The following is a 21,372-nucleotide window of genomic DNA, read 5'->3' as shown; positions in this document are numbered from 1 at the left end:
GTATTAGGACATAAAAACCTTACAAAAATGCAGAAAAGCAAAAATGTTCAGTGTTATCTTTTCCTGACTGCAATGGAATTTTTGAAAAGGAACTTTGAAGAAAGGATTAAAAATTACTTAGAGACGAAGTAATTTAAGGGAGCAGCTAGGTGGCACAGAGGATAGAGCTCCAGCCCTGGAGTCGAGAGAACCTGAGTTCAGATACAACTTCAGATTCTTACTAGCTGTGTGACCCTGGGCAAGTCACTTAACCCTGTTTGCCTCAGTTTCCTCATCTGTAAAATGAGCTGGAGAAGGAAATGGCAAACCACTTCAGTATCTTTGCCAATAAAGTTCCAAATGGGGTCACAAAGAATAGGGCACAACTGAAATGACTCAATGACAATAAGTAATTTAATCCTGAAGAATTAGTGTAACAGAGAACAAATTACAGAAACAATAGAAAATCTCCTGGAGGAAAATGACAACAGACAACATAAAATTCTGGTATGCAGAAAATGAAGATTATAGAAGAAAATTAACATTTTTTAAATCAATAAATTTGGCATGCTACCAAAAAAATAGAAAAGCAGCAAATTTTAAAACTCCAGCTATCTACCAAATCAGAAATTCTAGAAAGCAAAGAAGAGATTGAAAAAGTAAAGCAAGATAAAACAATGAATTTATAATAAAAACTAGGAGCTGGTTTTTTTAAAAAAATAAAGTAATAGAATATATCAGCAGGTAGTCTAGTTAAAAAGAGAGATGGAAATTAAATTACCAGTATTAAAAAGGAAAATGGAGAGATGAAAAAAAGAACACAATCTGAAACTATTTTGCCTAATTAAATGCCAACAAAAGAAATAACAGCTCTTTCCCCTCGGAGGCGGTGGCAGTGTGTCTGATCGGCGATCATGGCAAAAATCAAGGCCAGGGATCTTCGTGGGAAGAAGAAGGAGGAGCTCCTCAAACAGTTGGATGATTTAAAGGTGGAACTTTCCCAGTTGAGAGTGGCCAAGGTCACTGGAGGAGCTGCATCCAAGCTATCTAAGATCCAAGTTGTACGAAAATCTATTGCCCAAGTCCTAACTGTCATCAATCAGACACAGAAAGAGAACCTCAGGAAATTCTATAAGGGCAAGAAATACAAGCCTCTGGACCTTAGGCCCAAGAAGACCCGTGCCATGCGCCGCAGGCTTAATAAGCACGAGGAAAGCCTGAAGACCAAAAAACAGCAGAGGAAGGAATGCCTGTACCCCCTTCGGAAATTTGCTGTTAAGGCATGATTTGTTAAGGTGCTCAATAAAAAGAAATTATTATAAAAAAAAAAAAAGAAATAACAGATTACGTGGATGGATATTATAAAAAAAAATACCCAGACAGAACACAAAAGTGACTGTAAATAATCCAAATTTAGAAAAAGAAAATGAATAAGCCTAAATGACTTACAAAGAAAAACTTCCTGGGATCAAATGGATTTACAAATATATTCTATAAAATATTCAAACAATTAATTCCAATATTACATAAACTGTTTGCAAAAATAGGAAAAGAAAGAATCTTAGCAAATTTATTCAATGATATAGATATGGAATTAATACCTGAATTTGGAAAAAGACATAGTAAAAGAAAATTGTAGACCAATGTATCTAATAAACATAGACTCAAAAACATTAAATAAAATATTAGTAAAGAGTCTACAACAACATATTTTTTAAATTACATACTATGACTGAATTGGGTTTACACTAAGAATTCAGGGTTTGTTAAATGTGATAAATATAAAAAAAACCAGACTGAGTTAATAACAAAAACTGAAATGTCAATAATATAAGTAGATTCTAAGGAAAAAAGCTTCTAATGAAATCCAACACTTGTTTCTCTTAAAAACACTAAAAATCATAGGAACAAGTGGACCTTTTCTTAACATGGTAAGCAGTAGTTTTCCAAAACCCAGAGCCAACATAGTACATAAAGGAGAAAGGCTAGAACCCTTTCCAAAAGGCAAAGCAAAGATGTCCATAATTACTATGATTATTTGATAACATTCTTGAAATGCTAACTATAGCAGTAAGACAAGAAAAATCAATTGAAGAAATAAAGCCTAAGCAGAGAGAAGAAAACTGTTGCTTCTCGCAAATGATAACATCAAAGAGTCAATTACAAAATTTACTGAAAATTTACTTCAGTTAAGTAACAGACTACAATATAAATCCACAAAAATAATACTATTTCTGTATAACACCAACAAAACCAAGCTGGAAGTCATAGAAGGATAAATTGTATTCAAATTAACCATAGAATGTATAGAATATTTAAGAGTCTATCTACCAAGCCACACAGAAGATAACTGTCAACAACTACAAAATACAACTGCACTGTAGTTGAATACAACTATAAAGCCTTCTTTCCAACAATAAAGACAGACTTAAACAATTAGAGAAATATTTATTGTTGGTGATTGGCCATGACACTATAATAAAAAAATGCCAATACTATCTTGACTGATTTACTTATTTGGTACTATAGCAATCAAAATACCAAAGAATTACATGTAGACCTAGAAAAGATAACAACAGAGTTCAGGTGCAACAGCAGAAGATCAAGAATCTCCAAAGAATTAATGACAGAACGTGGAAAAGAAGGGGCTGGGGTGCTAAGCTCTACTTGTGTTACAAAGCAGTAATCATCAAAATTATTTGGAATTGGTTAGAAAATAGCAAGGTTGGTCAACAGAACAGATTAAGTACATAACATATAGAAGGAAATTAACATAACAACAAGATTGTTTAGAGTCAAATCTAAAACAAATGTAACTAGGGAATGTGAATGTAGCATGGGCTCTAATAAGAGTAAAAAACATGACATTTCCTCCATTGCCTTTGGGACATTCAGTTTAGCTCTGGAAAAGTCTTGTTTGTGTTTTTCCAGTCCAAATCTCTGGATGAGTGACCTGGATATATGAGTTGTCACCAAAACAACAATAACAACAAGAAGTTAGCATTTATATTTAGCTTTAAGGTTTATAAAGTTCTCTACACGGTGTCTCCTTGGATACTCCCAAGAATGTGAGGGAGATGCTATTATTATTCTCATTTTGCACATGAAAAAACTTAGGGACAGAGAAATTAAATGACTTGCCCATGGTCACACAGCTAGTTAAGTGAGGTCATATTTGAATTCAGGTCTTCCTAATCCTTTAAGTCCAGCTCTATGCACTGTTTCACTTAGATGGCTAATTTTTGGCCAGTGGGAAATTATACAGATACAGTACAGAAATTCAGTAGAAATTGACACTTCCTCCCATGGCAGACAAAGTGAGCTCCTGTTAACTGATAAGATGAATCAGGATAATGAGGCTTCAAATGATACAAGATCATAGCCATGGACATGTCTTTAGATTTAACCAAAGCACCTTTGGGCTATTGGTGTAAATGTAATGAACTGTACTCACTCTGCTGTCTCTATGAACTTTTAGACAGAAACCAGAAAGGAGTTTTAAACCACAGAAGTAATCTGATGGCAAGCTAAAAGGTTCCACTAAAATAAAGTATTTTCTCATCACTGCTTCAGTTAATTTCCCTACATTTTTCATTGCAGTCATAGCGCTTAAAGAGGATACAGGCAATGTTTATTTCAGATACACAAGATGATACATAATATGTGATGGGCAAGCTGGAAAATTGTCGGAATGGCATTGTCAGCAAGTGCTCTCTATTCATCATCTCCAGAACCGATTTTAATTCAAGTCAGCCCTGAGAATGGTGATCAAGAGATATTTAATTTGATCTAACTCTAGATCATCCCTAAAGAAGAGCAGCCTCTTCCCATTTCACTCCCAGCAAAAGAATTCTGGAAGAGTCAGTTTGTATCTAATTCTAATTAGCTCAAATGCGGGGATCAAGCTCCCTAAATTCCACTGGTGATACCCTAGGATCAGTGCACAGGAATCCCAGTTCTACATTAGATTAGACAAATCAGATTGGCTAGAAGAGGAACATACCCATCCTGGTGTGGGACAGATTCAAACAGGACTAGATGAGATGGACCATTCCCCTGCCCTTTTTCTATTCTGTATTTGTCTCTTCAGAATTCTGGTATGCATTGTGTGACCCTTATTGCCACTTTTTATAGCACAAAGACTTAGAAATACGTGGAAGTTTTTGTTTTCCCAATGAGGCAAGCAGAGCTGACAGATGCTATGACCTGGATATCGAGAGATTTCTGACATTAAACATGGATGAAAATGTAGCTCTCCTTAACCAGTAATGGTAATTGGCATCTTGTCAGCATACTCATTTCCCGGGGACCTTGATCTGTTGTCTTCTATATCATATTAGTTTTCCAACAAGCTTTTACTTTATCACTAGTTATTACTCTTCGAACTTTAAAATGTCCAGCTTTTCCCAAAAGTAGGAATATTAATCTAGGTGTCTCTTATGTAGGGATTGGACTACTATGCTACTGCTGTTTCCATACTATTACTTTAAAACCCGTAATTTTATTACAAAACCATAGAACCTAAAATTTGGAAGGTCAGCTAGTCCAAGGCGTGCCCAAACAAGAACTGTTTCTACCTCACAAGTGAGCATAGAGGTTCTCTTTGAAGCTTTCCAGAAGAGGAGAGCTTACTATCTCCCAAATTAATCACCACAACTTTCATTCAGCTCTTTTTTTTTTTCTTATGGGCCTAATCTGAGTCTCCAGAACTTCTACCAAGTCTTCCTAGTTCTGCCCTATGGAAGCAAGCATAAATCTAAATTCTCTTCTATAGGATAGAACTCCGAGTAATTAAAGGTTGATACCATAAACCTGATGCATCTTCTCCAAGTTAAATATGACTCATTCCTTCTACTGATGCTCATAAGACATGGTCTCTAGTACTCTCAAAATCCTGGTTACCATGCCATGGAAAGGTTATGGCTTGTCAATGTCCATGCTAAAATGTGACATCCACAACAGAAAAAAAAATTATAGGTGTGTTACCTATATTGGGAAAAAAGATGAAAATCAACAAAAGGAAGGCATCACTACTCAGAATAAGTAGAAAAACATTGACATGATAAAAAAAATAAGTATTCATCTTTAATTCTGTTATCTATTTTCTCTGCCAAGGAAAATGACCTTCGGACTAGAAAGGATGGAACGAAAATGGGTAAAAGATAGTTGGAATCCAAAGGCAGGGCATAATGGTAAACACTGGGTAATCCCTGCTGCTGAGGTAGATTGAAGTCACTGGAACATCTGAGCTGAGGAATTCTGAGATGCGGTCAGGCTAAAGCCAATCAGGCATCCACAAAAGTCTAGTCCCAATATGGTGAGTCACTAAGAACAGTGGGCCCACCAAGTTGCCTAAGGAATCAGCCCAGGTTGGAAATGGAGCAAGTCAAGGCTTCCATGTCAATCAGCAGTGCAATAGGCCCATGAGTGGCTACTGCATTTCCAGCCTGGGCAAGATAGGGAGACTGAGTCATTAAAAAAAAAGAATCCAAGAGAGATAGAAAAGACAGTAAAGTGGCTAGCTGCTCTCAATGAGCAACCTCGATCCAATGATCCAGATAAATTTTATCCTCAAATATGGAAAGAAATAATGGGTGTGATTTTTTTTTAAGCCAATGTCTCTGAAAGATAATGGAAAATAGGATTGAAAGAGGGATAATGTCTTGATTTTAAAAAAAAAGGAAGAGATTAGCTTCTACAAACAATAATTTAACTTATAATCTCTTCATGCATTCATGCTGGCTGGGAGTGATCATCATTTCCTTTTTAAAATGTTCAGAAACCCTCCCATTAATAATATATTCTAATTAAAATTAAGCTTTTGTTGTTGGGTCGTTTCATTCCTATCCAACTCTTTATAACCCCATTTGGGGTTTTCTTGGCAAAGCTATTGGAGTGGTTTGCCATTTCCTTCTTCAAAATTAAGCTTATGGGTTTATAATTTGCAGGCTCCACTCTTCCTCCCATTTCCTCCTTCTTTTGTAAATCAGACATTTGCCCATTTTTACTCTTATGATAGTTCCATCCCTCTAAGATTCAGTTTAGGTTTTCTGTCCCTATTGCTATTTAATATTGGTTCACAGAAAGGTACAGCCTGAGGAGAGGTTAAGGAGTAGGGTGAAGAACTACATGGGAGAGAGAGGTTTACTCCCATTCTTTTTCATCATGTTGCCTATTAGCGAAAAAAGCACAGTAGTGGTGACTAGTTAGAAGCAGATGATTCATTTTTATATTGATCTTATATTTTAACAAGTGAGTTGTATGATGATAATGATTTTCCAGTCCCGGTGGTTATGCTGGTTATTGAACAGTGAGGAAAGAACTGTATTAATGTAAATGTAATGTAAAGAGAGCTATAGGTATTTAATGAAATACCAAGTCCTATTCCTAAAAATCATTCATGCATTTCATAAACACATATACTGGCATTCCAGTGTGGAAGTGGCCACCAAATAATGTTACTTGTAATGGTTTTGTTTTGTTTTAAGTGGATTTGGATTATTAATTCCTTCCATATAATTTATTAGGGTAGACTGGGAAAGCCAAGGAGTTTAGACAGTGGTCCAATTTGTAATGATGAATGGATGAATGAATGAATGAATGAATGTATGAGAGTAAAAGCATTTACTAAGTGCTTACTATGTGCCAAGCACAGTGCTAAGGACTGGGGGATACAAAAAGTCAGACAGTCCCCATTCTCAAGGAGCTCACATTCTAATTAGAGGAGGCAACAGAAAAGAAAATTCAACTGTAGAGGAAATGGAAAGGCCTGGAAGTTCTAAGGGTTGTGAGACAAATGGCAAGGGCCTGAGGATGTCAGATTATATAGTTAAGATGACAGTGCTGAAGGATGTAACCGGAATGGCCTTTGTTTTCTTTGAGTGACTCAGCTTACCTCATTGAGCCTCTGGACGCTGTGGCTTGCTCTCCTGGGGCAGGAAGTCCAGCGACCATACCAGGAATCAATTTCCTATGTGATGAGTCATGGGGCTGGCTGAGGGGAGGTGTTAGCTCCAGAATCCGGTCTACGCTAGGGGGAGGGGCCAAGTGAAGAACCAATCGGCCCTGGTCATTCAGGCGGCACTTGATGATGTCAAAAACTCTATAAGAGGGGAGAGGACAGCTTGAAGCTCTCTCTTTCCTCTTCCGGTTGGTGTGGGAAGCAGCGGCAAGCAAGCGTGACTCTGGGCCAGCCCTTGCTCTCCGGCCCAGCCCAGATGTTGGTAACTATGAATTGTATTGGGTCTGTCTGTTGATATTTGTAACTTGTTTGTATTTTGGTTTTGAGGTTCGGAGTGGTGATTTGTTTTTCCCCCGAAATAAATGAATGTTTTGAACCTCAGGGTGCTGGTTTTTTCCCCTGAAGTAAGTCAATGAATCTGTATTTGGTCTGTCTCTTGATGCTTGTCTGTATGCTCCCCTGAACTAACTGAATGCTAACTGAATGCTGGTGTTTTCCCGTGAACTAAATGATTGTTGTCTGTATGCTAACTGAATGCTGGATTAAAGTAAGCTGGTCAACCCCTTCACCGTGCTTTCCTTATTTAAGCAGATAAAAAGAACCTGTGCTTTCCCGGCAGCCTTCTGGGTCCCAGCAGCCTCCTGGGTCCAGGCAGCCCCCTGGGTGCCGGCTGTGGGGGAGGGATCTTACGCCCCCACCGAAGCTGCTAACTGGGTTGTTAAAACAGAGGACAAGAGGACAGACAAACAAAGCATATGGTAAGGGCTGGTGGTCCTCCACCTTAACAAAAGAAATGGAGCTGCTGACTTTGGTCTCATTCAATCCCTGTGAGCAGTCAAGTAGCTCAAGCAAAGGGGATTGCAAGGGTTCTGGCACATCCCTAATGCTGGGGAGAGCTCTTGTTCTGAATGGTTCTGGTACTTCCCAGTGCCAAGGAGGAAGGAAAAAAATGAGAATGATAATACCAACAACAATAACAATAAGAAGGGCTTATATCGTGCTTTAAGGTATACCAAGTACTTTGCAAATACCTCACTTTATTCTCACGACAACTCTGTAAGGTAGGTGCTACTCTCATTTTACAAATGAGGAAACAGAGGCACAGAGAGGTTAAGTGACTTGCCCAGGAATACACAGCTAAGAAGTTAACTCCAATTCTAACACTATCTATTGATACTCCCTTAGAGAAGGAAAGGATGAGAGAGAGAGCACCTGCAATGCTGGCAGATCTTCTTGTAATCAAATTATATATACTATATTGGTTCTGGGACACCCTAGGGCCCAGGGAGGGAGAGAAAGGGAAAGGCAAGGGGGGATGACACCTCCAATGGTGGAAGAGCCCTCTAGTCACATATGAATCACAGAAAATAGGGAGAGTGGTAATTAAACCTATTCCACATAGACCCACCAATATGCCAAGCTGAAAGGGGGTAGAAATAAGAATGGTGTTATTTTGGGGGACAATTTAATCAACCCAATCTTCACTCTTCTTCAGCCAAATGAAGAAGTGATTAGAATACAGCAGAGTAACAACAGAATCAGCCTGTTCCAAAAAACTGGGCCAATTCTACTAACCCACTGAGTTAGATAACATACGATGACAGCTTTACAGTTTTGGGTCCCAACATATCAAGACTCAATTTGAGTCAGTAATTTAAATTCAATCACAAAGAATCAATAAGATAAATAGCTGGAATGGATAACAGAAGTCAACCAGTCCAGTCTCTTCATTTTATATTTGATTTTACCCATGAAGAAATGGAAGCCCAGAGGGGCTGAGTCACTTCCCTAAGGCTGCAAAGTCAGCAGAGAAGGGAACCTAACCCGGGTCTTATAACTCTGTATACTTTGCTGTTACAATGATACTATGCTGCCTTGGAGAAAGATGGCAGCAGGGAAGCTGCTCAGTATGGAGACGAGAAAGAAGAAACAGTAAAGAAAAGAAAAAGCTCACGAGTTTCAGGAGATTAAATGCCTCAGTTATTTTAAATGCTGCACATATCAGTCAACCAAAAAACATTGCTTATTTACACCTAGTTTTGCTAGGCACTAGTTTCAACTGGGCTAAAACTAAGATCAAGCTGAAAGTAAAACACTTGCACCATTATGAAAACATTTAGGTGTTTCTTCTATTGGTCCCTCATTAAGGAATACCCCTTACCTGATGCCTGTTGAAGAGTCGGACAGCTTCCAACTGATGGAAGACCGGGTAGTGGTGGGAGTCAATCTGGTCTCGCCGATAGACATCTCCAACCACAAGGAAAGCATTGAGGCCAGCCCGAATCAAGTTCCACTGGTGCGCTGAAGTATGAGACCGTAACATGTGAGCACGATTCACGTAATAGTTGTCCCCCTTATTCCGGCTCGGGTGATCGGCTGGGACAAGGAGGCTGTCAAAGTTCTGCCATGTTGTGACAACTGGAGAAAGGCCATCAAAGACTGAGAACAGTGGAGTCCCATAGGGGCCTATATATTGCTTATAAAAATGATGCTTCACCCTCTCCAAGACCAGCCATAAGGGGTGATATCTCCTATTATGCAAATTCTTTCCCACCTTGGAGAGAATCTTTTCTGGTATGTTGCTATGGTCATCCCGAGGATAGGACTTGCCCAGCACCTCCACTGAACTGCCTGAAGTCCCCCCGGCAGTAAGCTCTGAAGTGATGGGCTGTGAGGTCAATGATCTACTGCTTTTGAAGGTACTTCTGACCAGATTTGCGAGGCACAGTTTAACATGGCAGTGTTGCATTCTTTTAGTAAGACTCCAAATGATCATGGTAGCGTCTCTTCAAAGACTCTAGAAATGAAACATCAAAGATGTAAAATCAGCATTTATTTTGCAAGCAAATATAATCTTCTTGCCTCCTTTTTTTCCTGTATTGATCCCTATTCTTCATCTCCACCACATATTTCTCCAACAACTACAGCTATACAATGGATGAAAGCATAATCATAAAAACATGGTAATAAACAGGTCACATTGACTACTTGACATTGAAAAAAAAACTTGAAAACAATTTTAACTTGTACATTTATCTCCACAATCATCCTCTGTTTTTCTCAATGGAATGTAAGCTCCATGACGGCAGGGACTGCTTCATTTTTTTTTCTTTGCATTCTCAGTGCCTAGTATAATACCTGACATACAGTAGGAGCTTAATAAATGCCTGCTGATTAACTGATTCTTTTCATAGGAGTTTCCTTTTTCTACTTTATGATATACTTGATATCCATCAACAGGAAAACAGTTGTAAACTAAAACCATCTCCTTCAATTTTTCATCTTTCTCTGGATCAACAGATGCTTATCTAATAGAACTCAGCAAAACCTCAGTACACTGGGAGAAATATCTCATTTATAAGAGAGACCCAGAACTTTACTTAGAAAGTTTGGGTTTTTTTTTAATAGTCTTGCCAAGTATATAGATGGAAAAGAAATTGAAAGGGAATACAGGACAGATGTTATCCTTATTATTAAAAAGTTATTTTTTTAAAAATGTAAACAGTATAGATTTTATAGTTTTATTGGGGATGCAATTACTCATTGTTTGATTATATTTTTTGAGATTCTTAAGCTTATAAACATAATAATCATGATAACCTTTTTAAAAGTGGGCTTTATAAATACCACACATGAGTAGTTGGTACTCCTTACTAATGTTCTGCACATTTTTTAGAAAGAATGGTATAATCAATTAGCATTCAGTAAGTTCTTAATAACTGCTTCTTGCTTGTTGACTGGTACAGTAGAGAACACTGCCTTCAGGGTGAAAGCACTCAGGTTTGAATCCAGGGTCTAATATTCACTAACTGTATCACCTTGAAAAAATCTCTTCATCTCTTTAGGCTTCAATTTCCTGATCTATAAAACGAAAGTATGAATTAACTGACCTCTAAGTCTCCTCCTCCTCTTCCAAATGAAAACAGAAAAGCATGACAGCGATGTTATTTTCCTGTATCACAGAATGATACTGCCTAAACTTTATAAACTTTTTATGTAAGATGTAGAAATGTGAGGGTGAGAGTTATTTTTGTTTAGTGTAAAAAAAAAAAGATTAGACAGAAGTGCCAAAATGTTGATTGATAAGGGAAAACAATGCAAAACAGCTGTTAACTACGTAATGAAAATCTTATTTCCCTATAGCTGTACAAGTCATCATTTAAATTTAATGCTTCCACTGTCATTATGGCACGTCACCAATTTAAAGACACATTTTTAAAATCCTATACTTCAAAATACTCATTCAATTAAATTCTATTGGGTATCCACAATGTGCAAGGCACTGTACTAGGAGATGGGGAGAAGTAACAAAAATAGAAGACATGGTCCTACATCTCAGGAGAATTAGAATCCAGTGGAACAGAGAAAGCAGTGATGAAAATGATTAGATTAATAATAATACAGTCCCCAAATCAGGCTTACACTGCTACTTTTTAAGGTCTCCCTGATCTTTAGGCCTTATCCAGGGGTCAAATGTAATCTTTGGCTTACCCCAAACCTAACTTCTCAGGATGGGGTATCAAATTGTGTCTCACAGAACCCCAAGATTAGGCAGAAACTTGTTGAGTCCATGAGAGAAGCAGGCATTTGATACTTTTACTAAAGTCACTGAATTTTTTACATATTTTGACCTCAAATAAGGACATTATCAATCTAGTTCATTGCTCTTCTGTATTCAAATTAGGCTGATTTTCATTCTATATTAATATATTTATTCCCAAGTACAAATGAAACTATTCCCTCCAAAGTTATCAATGATCTATTTTTTTGTTCCTTGACAAGTCTAATGGTCTTTTCTCACTCTTAATCCTTCTCATCTATCAGCTTCATTTGACTCTGATGACAACCCCCTGCTCCAGGGTCATACTCTCTTCTCTGAGTTTTGGTAGCATTGCTTTCTTTTGGTTTTCCTTCTACCTGCCTTACCATTCCTTCTCTGTTTTCTTTGCCAGGTCATCATCTGCCTCATGCTCTTTAACTCTGACTGTTTCCCCAAGGTTCTATTTTAGGTCTTCTCTTCACCCTCTTTATCTTCTTCATAAGTTCATTAGCTCCCATGAGTTTAACTAGCATCACTATACAGATAATTCCCAGATCTACATATCCAGCCCCAGTTCTTCCCCTGAGCTACAGTCCCACATTATCAATTGTCTATTAGACATTTCAAATTGGAGACATCTTTTAAGTTCAACACATATAAAACTGTTATCCCCCACCCTCTGCTAAAACCATCTGTCTTCTAAATTGCTCTATGTCTGTCAAAGGTAGCACCATCTTTTCAGTGACTTAAGAGTCTCAGATAAGCACAGTATTATCCTAGACCATTTACCTCCTTACATCACCTATGGAATCTTGACATTTTGCACTGTGTATTTACACTGTATATTTCCACTGCGATGGAACCAATTACTATATTTTACATAATTATAACTCGGAATAGTGTGAATTCAAATACATAGGATCACTTCACAGGATTCATTATTCAGACTAATTGGGATCTAGATGTACAAAAATAGCAGTGTTTCTTTTTTTTGCCACACTGAGATTCAAGAATATACATATACACTATCAATCATGCTGAAAAGTCACCCGCCAGATATTATGGACTTAAATTACTGAGGCATATCATTGTAACTAACTGAGAAGCAGTCAAGGTGTTGTGGGAACATTGTACTTCTCAGTTTGTTTGTTTTTTTAACGTGGGCTAGTTTTTAAAAAGACCTTTTCACAGTAATAGCTAAGAATGTAAATTAGCAAACAGATTTGTAAATTTGTAACTTGTATGAGACATCTGCTTCATTTGGCCAATCATATCACTCTAAATGGAGCTCATATCACCGCCATTAGGATTCATCATAACCCACAAAGAAATCTGACTTCAGTTTGCAAGGACCCTTTAAATTCGTTGTAGATAAGTCATCCAAAAAGACAGATATGACTAATGATGAATTTAAATAATATCAAGTCAATTCAATATGTTTAATTAATGCTTGCTGAGTTGACTTGACTATTAAGAAGTGATGTGCAATAAATTTTTGACCGGTTAAACGACATCCTTGAAAGCACGGACTGTGCAAAGCACTGAGGAAAACAAAAGAAAAAAAAGGCAAAAATCCAGTCCCTGCTTTTAATGAGGGAGACAACATGCAAATAGCTATGTACAAACAAGACACAACCAAGATAAATTGGAGCTCATATTACAGAGAAGCTTCTGGCCTTAAGGAAGAACCTCTAAAGAGACACAAAACATTCAACTATTGTTATCATCTAACAATCAAACAACAAAGGACATCCCTTCATGATGTCCACAGTCAGCAGTATCGTTAGCAACCATTTTTCCATTTAGTGAGGACACAATCATGAGTTTCACAACATTGTTCAAGGGCACCATTAAATTATTTTTAATGCAATTACTCAGAAAGGTAGCTTTTTGAGGAGATTTTTGCACATGTGCTGCCATTTTAGGAGGATGTTTTTGGAGCAAATTGACAAGATTTAGAAAGAAATCTTTTTAAAAACTGTCAGCTTTTTCATTATGACCCCTAAGCAGGATCCCACCTTTTGCCAAACAAAGAATGTCAATCAACTGCCCTATTACACTTCTAGCCCTGCTCTTCTGCTCACTAAGATAACTTGGCTTATCTTCATCCAATGTGTCAATACCAGATTTCCCTTCATTAAAGCTTGACCATGAAGAACGGATCGACATGTGAGATTCTGACAGCTGGCACTTTTACAGACATCAGCCCTATCCTAGCTTCTGAATCCCTTAGTGATCAGTGTGGGATCAGGGAGACCTTTGTTTTTTACATCCCTTGAGAGAATATATTCTAACTACTACTATTTTTCATAGCAAGTGAAATGAAAACTTTTTACTTATTTTCTAATCTGGAAATACGCTTTAACATAGGCTAATAAGGAGCTCTGGATAATCAAGAGTGGCAATCTAATCTATTTTTGAGAATATCATTAGATGGAATGTTTGAAATCTTTGAAGAGGACCACAGAGACCTGAACTAAGAGTCAAAGTCAGTTCCCGCTGATCATTCGTTACTCATCTTGCTGCATGTATTAGGTCTGCTGGCAGCATTATCTTCTCCTATGTTCTGAACCAAAAAGTCTGAGGTATTTCTATCACTAACAGCACATTCATAATAATTCTTATCCTTAGTCTGTTTTATTTTAACAATGAACTAATATGCATTTTTTAAACTAAAAGGGGACATCATATTGATTGATTTAAAATGTAGAGCCATAAGCTTGTTATGCTATTTCAGTAGTGTATCTGCAACAAAGACTATGTACTGCACTGGGCATTCCCAAGACAGCGACTTGAATAGGTCAAAAGATTTCCTAGATTAGTAGTCAGAGGTAAAAGAGAGAATCAATGGTGATACAATGATATAGTAATGGGGACTCATGCTACAAACAAACAGTCTTTCTATTCATTTCTATAATAGTAATATCACAATTTAATACTTATCACATAACATAGCAATTCATACTTGAAGAGAGTCATGTAATTAAATTAAAAACAAAGTCACTTTTGGACACATTGGGGTGTGCCTGGGCACAACCAGCAAAGCCTATAAGCACATCCGTCCTAACCACTAGATCAAGTTTACACTTTTTAAAATTTCTCATCATAAAGATTCATTCACATTGTATGTCTCCTCCAGACCTAGTCATACAGGCTAGCCATTAGCATGTGATCCACATAAAAGGCAATGTGGTGAGAGCCGGGAACCTTTCTGCATCCTTTCTCTTCTCCCCCGCCTGCCTGCCTGCCTGCGGCTAACCCAGCCCAGCCCAGCCCCTCTCAGCTCGGTGTAGCTCAGCACGGCGCAGCCCAGCAGATCCGGACCCAGCGCCTTTCAGCGCATCCCCAGTCCAGCCCAGCCCGGCCTCGCCTCCTCTAGCCTAGCACCATGGTAGATGCTTTCGTTGGCACCTGGAAGCTGGTTGACAGCAAGAACTTCGATGAGTACATGAAGTCCCTTGGTGTTGGCTTTGCCACAAGGCAGGTGGCCAACATGACCAAGCCCACCACCATCATCGAGCTCAGTGGGGACACCGTCACTCTCAAGACTCATAGCACTTTCAAGAACACCGAGATTTCCTTCAAGCTGGGAGTAGAGTTTGATGAGACAACGGCTGATGATAGGAAGGTCAAGTCTCTTGTCACACTGGACGGAGGCAAACTTGTCCATGTCCAGAAGTGGAACGGGCAGGAGACCACACTGATTCGGGAGCTCCAGGATGGAAAGCTCATTCTGACACTAACCCATGGCAGCGCAGTATGCGTTAGGACCTATGAGAAGGAAATAGCTTGAAGCCAGCCCACCTGTTCACTGTCAACTCCTCTCCCGACAGCTACCGCTGAACTCAACACCAGATTGCCTCATTTCTGCACCTGTCCCCCTCCCCACCCCAGTGTTTTGTACCAATTGACTCTCATCAAGGAACCCTCCAGAAATGGAAACATATGGTGCTGTCCTGGTCCTGGTTGAAGCCCATTCTGTATTTTTTTTTTTTAAACTGCATCTGATGGCTGGTCCCAAGCCAATAAAGCAGATCCCACAGTCAGTCATTCAAAAAAAAAAAAAAAAAAAGGCAATGTGGTACATGGGAAGAGCATGGGCCCTGGAATCAGAGGACCTTGGTTCAAATCTTGAGTGTGATAGTTTATTACCTATATGACCTTTGGCAAGTAACTTAGCCTCCAGGGTGTCATCTGTAAAATCAAACATTAGTGAGGTGCTTTGTAATGAAGTTCTAAGACACTGAGGATCAACAGTGCAGAGCATAGTATTGGAGTGGTCCTGTTCACCTGACTCACAAATGGAAAATAACATCCCTTCAATAGCAAGTCTTCACAACAACTTCACAAGGGTTCTTGGTGCTTTTCATTGAGGAAGTTCTAGTGTGACACATGTTCTACAGACTCAGAGTGAACTCTATAAATGTGTTCATTTACGGTCTCATTTTGTCACAGTTGTCTCTAAAACTGTCACTGGCTTAGCTTCAACTGAAAAATGTCTCCCCAAATACATTGTTCTGTGTTGGTTGTCACTGTAGTAGTAGATGGGATTCTTAAATATGCATGTGTACCCACATACATCTTGAGAGAAAGTCACACTCTTCAGTAGTTAGGTATCCAATTCACAATTCTCAGCTATACGTGTATCTCCCTTCCCAATGCATATGGTGTGTTACACAAAGTTCAAAGCTGTTCTGGGAAAGCTATTTAGGATGCAGTCGTTTGTGGCATATTGACTAACCTTTCCTTCTCAGTTTCCATCTCCACAGATACTTGAACGCACTTAAGCCGATGCATGTGTTTCTCAAGTCCCTTTATTGCTCACCATCCACTCCCCAATCCTCTTTTTGATTTTTTTTTCCTAAAGCATATTTAAATCTCTTATCCTTATTCACATAATCCATTATCCTTTTGGCCTCTGGTTTCATTTCCCCAACTCTGACCCAATCAAAGCGTAACTTCCACTTTCTATAAAAGGCCAGTCTCCCCTCAATAGATACTGTATCTATTGAAGAAAAGTGTGAAGACAGGCCTCTGAGTGCACTGATACATTTTGATTATTCCGGCTTTGGCCTTCTATTGAGTATATGTTAAGATTACTCTTGCTTTTGCCTTTTCACTGAGTAAATGTTTCATATTTTCTATGGTGTCATTGCAAATGATTTTGTGTGAAAAGGTAACACCCCAGTGATGGCTCAGAGGCTACACTAGCACGTAAGACGAATATACCCCATCACTCCTAGGACCCTGAGAGTTTGAGTTATGTAGCTACATGGCCATCCCTCAAGAGAACCACCTGACTTGCCAAAACAGGTGCAGAGAGAGTGAGCAAACTGGCCCCAGCCCGAGCAGGGAGAGAGAGCCTGAGAAGAGCTGGAGGTTGGTGCGACACCTAAACTACACTTATTTATTTATTGGACATATCTCTTTGCCATTCCTTTATTTATCTGTCTAGTTGCAATAATAGGCCAAATATTTTGAGGCTGGTAAGTTTTCATGTTTAAAACGTAGAGCTAATGTTTTGTTCTGTTTCAGTCGTATCTAACTCTTTATGACCCCATTTGGGGTTTTCTTGGCAAAGATACTGGAAGTGTTTGCCATTTCCTTCTCCAGCTCATTTTACAGATGAGGAAACTAAGGCAAACAGGGTTAAGTGACTTGCCCAAGGTCACACAGTAAGTGTCTGAGACCACATTTGAACTCAGGTTCCCCTGACTCTAGGCTGGGCGCTCTATCCACTGCACCACCTAGCTGCCCCTAGCTAGTTAGCTTCATAGGAAACAACAAATCTCTCTTCCTTAGGACAGTCAGCATTTTTCTCCTTCCACAATTTACACAAATTTCAGTTTTGCTGCGGACAAAAATCATAAAATACAAACATAAGCATTAACCATGTAAGTGCAGGTTATGAAGACGAAATGAGGTCAGCAGTAAAGCAAGGAGACTTGGGATCATGCCCTAGCCCTGTTCCAGACTGTAGGGCTTTGGACTAATCATGCAAGCTCTTGAGGCCTCTCGACTTTCTCATCTTTAAATGTGTACATAGCAGATGTGACTGTCTAGTAATGCTGCAGAATAGAAGGCTAGAAGGTAGAAATGGGGGATTACTAACAGGTTTTAAGAGGTATTAGAAAGGGAGAAGAAAAATATTAGAGATGTGAAAAGCAAAGGGAAGCTGTCTTAAGAGAAATTGGATATTCAGAAAGCATGAAGATTAATGCAAGTTGTAGAGCTTTAGGGGACAGCCAGAGATGTAGTATATTGATGAAACCAGCTACAAAAGGCCTGGGAACTGGGATCGGTCCTGGCAGAATTCTTCTAGACAGACTGAAAGGACCTGGAGAGAAGAAATTTGATTTGTTTTAAATTAATAGTAATAATAGCTTGCTGGAATTTATGTAGAGGCTTCCAGTTTTGCAAAGCACTTTACAAATATCCTCTCATAGTATCCTCACAACTCTAGGGGTTTAGTGCTATTATTATCCTCATTTAACAGATGAGGAAACTGAGAGGGTTAAGTGACATGCCCAGGGTCACAGTGTCTGAGGTCACATCTGAACTCAGATCCTCCTGACTCTAGGTCTGGTACTATAGTCACTATTTGGATGATTTTAAGAAAAGACTTGTGATTTAGAACCGACAGGTGAATTCAGAAAGGATCTTTGCTTCTTCAGCAGCAGACGGACCTAAAAGAAATCACTCTACTTTGAACTACGCATAGAAGGAAGACTGGACTGAAAAAGGGAAGTCCAAGGTCCTTAGGGCTGTGGTGGTCAAAATGAGGATGACAGTGACTGCCACAGTGCACTATGTCACATCATAGTAAATGGTAAGATGAGACTGCCTGTGGAATCTGCTGCCCACAGTCCCCAGGCTCTCTATTTTGGAGTACCGATCTGATCCAACCATTCTGGAGAGCAAATGGGAACGATGCCCAAAGGACTATAAAACCATGTGTACCCTCTGACCCAGCAATAACAATACTAGGTGTGTACCCCAAAGAGATCAAAGAAAAAGCACCTAAGTGTACCAAAATATTTATAGCATCTCTTTTAGTGATGACAAAGAATTAGAAATTTAGGGGATGCCCATCATTTGGGAAATGGATGAACCAGCTGTACTATTTGACTGTGATGGAATACTATTGAGTTTTAAGAAATGATGAGGAGGATACTTTCAGAAAAACCTAGGAAGACTCACATGAACTGATGAAAAGTGAAATGAGCAGAACCGGAAGACTGTACACACTAACAGCAATATTGTAATGATGATAAACTGTGAATGACTTAGCTATTGTCAGCAATACAACGATCCAAGACAGTTCCAAAGGACTCATGATGAAAAATGCTATCTGCCTCCAGAGAAAGAACTGATGGAATCTGAATGCAAATTAAAGCACACTTTTTTTTTGGGGGGGGGGATTTTTTGCATGTTTTCTTTTGTAACATGGCTAATATGGAAATGTTTTACATAACCACATGTATAATCACTATCAATCTGCAGTGGGGGAGGGAAGGAGAAAGAAAATTTAGAAACTCAAAATTTTTAAAAAACTAATATTAAATTGTTTTTAATTATGTAATTATGAACAAATAATGTTAAAGAAAATTTAAAAAAGAAAATATGTAAGGTTAATGAAAGATGCTTTTTTACTGAAAAGTACAAAGAGTAAGGACAGGTAGTAGAATTGAAATCAGAAAGAAAAGTACAATCTGCACCAAGATGTTAAGATTCTTCAGGTCTTACTTCAAACTATATTCAATACATAGTTCAAATGCTACCTCGTGAAGAAAATTAAGCAACATAGTACTGTGAAAAGACTTCTAAATTTGAAACTAGAAGGTCAGAATCGATAACCCAGCTCTGACATTTTTAATATTAATGTTTTCTTATCTGTAAAATTAAGGAGTTGTACTTTTGTTCTTATTGTTGTTGGATGACCTCTCAGGGTATCACTCCATGATCCCACAGTGTTCTACCCTCTTCAGTGAAAACTCAGACTTCAAATGAAAGAAGCACACAAGGAAAGAGCCCTTTGGTGGGAGTTTTCTAAAGACTGATGAAAAATTAGGGTACAGAATGAGGAGACAGATATACATATAGAAACACACATACATCTGAATACTTGTCAATGTATATTTGTTACAAGAAATTTATTTTTCTTTTTTGATTCAATGGGATGGGGGTTGGGTAGGAAAGAAAATCGATGTCTGCTAATTTTTATTAAACAATGTAGCACTTCAAGGTATACAAAGTGTTTTACAAATATTAACACATTTTAACCTCCAAACAACCCTGGGAGGTAGGTGTTATTATTATCTATAGCATACAAATGAGGAAAGTGAGGCTGAGAAAGTTTAAAGTAACAATAAGAATAACAGCTAACTTTAATACAGTGCTTACTATGTGCCCAGGCATGGGGCTACGTGACAATAATTATGTTGTTTGATCCTCACAACAACCCTGGGAGGTAGGTGCTGTTGTAATCATCATCCCCATTTTACAAATGAGGAAGCTGAGGCAAGCCAAGGTTAAGTGGCTTGCCCAGGTCACACAGCTAGTCAGTGTCTAACTGTGCATTTGGCCTCAGGCCTTCCTGATTTCTGGTCCCAGTATTCATTCACTGTGCCACCTGCCTGCCTCTTTTTAGAGGAGAAGAGGGGATTATAAACATGAAATGTTGCATACTCTTTCAGATGAGATAGCTGTATTATTAGTTTTACTTTATTTCGAAAGATCTCGCACAAAGTGAGAGTAATCTAAAAAGTGTCTGCAACATAAAAACAAATCAATAAAACTTTTAAAAGTTATATTCTATGGGGGCAGCTAGGTGGTGCAGTGAGTAGAGCACCGGCCCTGGAGTCAGGAGGACCTGAGTTCAAATCCGGCCTCAGACACTTGACACATGTACTAGCTGTGTGACCTTGGGCAAGTCACTTAACCCCGAATTGCCCTGCCAAAAAAAGCAAAAAAATAAAAAATAAAAAAAATAAAAGTTATATTCTATACTACAGTTACCTGTATATGTTTCCTCCAAAATCTACCACAGTTCTCTAGACAGATCAGGCACTTAATATTTGTTGAATAAAAATTTAAATTTCTCTTGATTTGAATAAGTAAATTTAGTTAATTTGTGATTAGTACTGCTCTTTTCATGAGCTGTATTTTCAGAAACAAGATTGGATCACATGATTTCCTATCACCTCCCAATTATCTGCACATGGAAGGGTAGAAAAAATCCTCCAAAGCCTGAATCAGAACACACACAACTTAATCACTATTATTGGAATTGTAAGTGTGATGTTAGGAGAAAACAAAAGCAAACTTTGCAAGCTGAAACTGAATTAAATGATAGCAAAAATCACAAAAACAGACAGAGATGGGAAGGCAGCAGATGGGAAAAGGGCAGGCTATAAACAGTTAAATTAGCAGGTTTTAAGAAATCCAGAGCATAATAGTAGGCTCTTCACTGAACAATTGTATTGAACCACTAAGGAACTGCCTAAGATTGTCAGTCTTTCTATCAATAGTCATAAATCTTCATATGGGTGCCCCTCTCCACCTTCTCTGTCAATTGGGCACAAGATAATTTTACTTTATTACTGTGGTTCACCACAAAAGTGAGCAGTGCTTCCCAAGGACTCTGTCTCTGTTCAATCACATTACTGTGTGATCTCTTCAGTTTTAATGAGCAATGCAATGTTTTATTTTGTTTTATTTTATTCTGTTCAATCACATCACTGTGTGATCTCTGCAGTTTTAATGAGCAATGCAATATGTTTTATTCTGGTTAGTGTCAGGGAGGAGGGGGTTAGTTAAATTACTGTTTTCACCAGGCCTGCTCCATTTAAAGTCTAGAATTAAAGTTCCTGATAAATAATCACGATTCAAA

At 38.4% G+C, this 21,372-nt stretch overlaps 3 protein-coding genes across 3 annotated transcripts in view; 2 read left to right on the top strand and 1 right to left on the bottom strand.

Annotated features, from left to right (window-relative positions):
- The window catches only part of FARS2 (phenylalanyl-tRNA synthetase 2, mitochondrial), a 681,824-nt gene that overhangs the window by 546,328 nt on the left and 114,124 nt on the right, over window positions 1-21,372 (bottom strand). The window contains exon 2 of the mRNA XM_036734460.1: window positions 9,102-9,737. Within this exon, the coding sequence (XP_036590355.1) occupies window positions 9,102-9,716 (615 nt within the window). The 5' untranslated portion in view covers window positions 9,717-9,737. The remainder of the gene's footprint in view (window positions 1-9,101; window positions 9,738-21,372) is intronic.
- On the top strand, window positions 868-1,300 carry LOC118828086 (60S ribosomal protein L35-like). Its single transcript, XM_036734496.1, has one exon. The coding sequence runs from the start codon at window positions 894-896 to the stop codon at window positions 1,263-1,265; it is 372 nt and encodes a 123-aa protein (XP_036590391.1). The 5' UTR covers window positions 868-893; the 3' UTR covers window positions 1,266-1,300.
- LOC118828078 (fatty acid-binding protein, heart-like) lies at window positions 14,750-15,305 on the top strand. The gene has a single exon (XM_036734485.1). It carries the CDS (start codon window positions 14,869-14,871, stop codon window positions 15,271-15,273), a length of 405 nt encoding a protein of 134 aa, XP_036590380.1. The 5' UTR covers window positions 14,750-14,868; the 3' UTR covers window positions 15,274-15,305.

The sequence above is a fragment of the Trichosurus vulpecula genome, chromosome 1, assembly GCF_011100635.1.
Source record: "Trichosurus vulpecula isolate mTriVul1 chromosome 1, mTriVul1.pri, whole genome shotgun sequence".
In the NCBI taxonomy this organism is placed as follows: domain Eukaryota; kingdom Metazoa; phylum Chordata; class Mammalia; order Diprotodontia; family Phalangeridae; genus Trichosurus; species Trichosurus vulpecula.
Note: the sequence above shows the minus strand (reverse complement) of the source record. Positions and strands in the feature narration are given on the sequence as shown.

What these genes read in the sequence shown, in the direction of transcription:
- LOC118828086 (XM_036734496.1), top strand. Translation starts at nt 894, where the DNA reads ATGGCAAAAATCAAGGCCAGGGATCTTCGTGGGAAGAAGAAGGAGGAG.
- LOC118828078 (XM_036734485.1), top strand. Translation starts at nt 14,869, where the DNA reads ATGGTAGATGCTTTCGTTGGCACCTGGAAGCTGGTTGACAGCAAGAAC.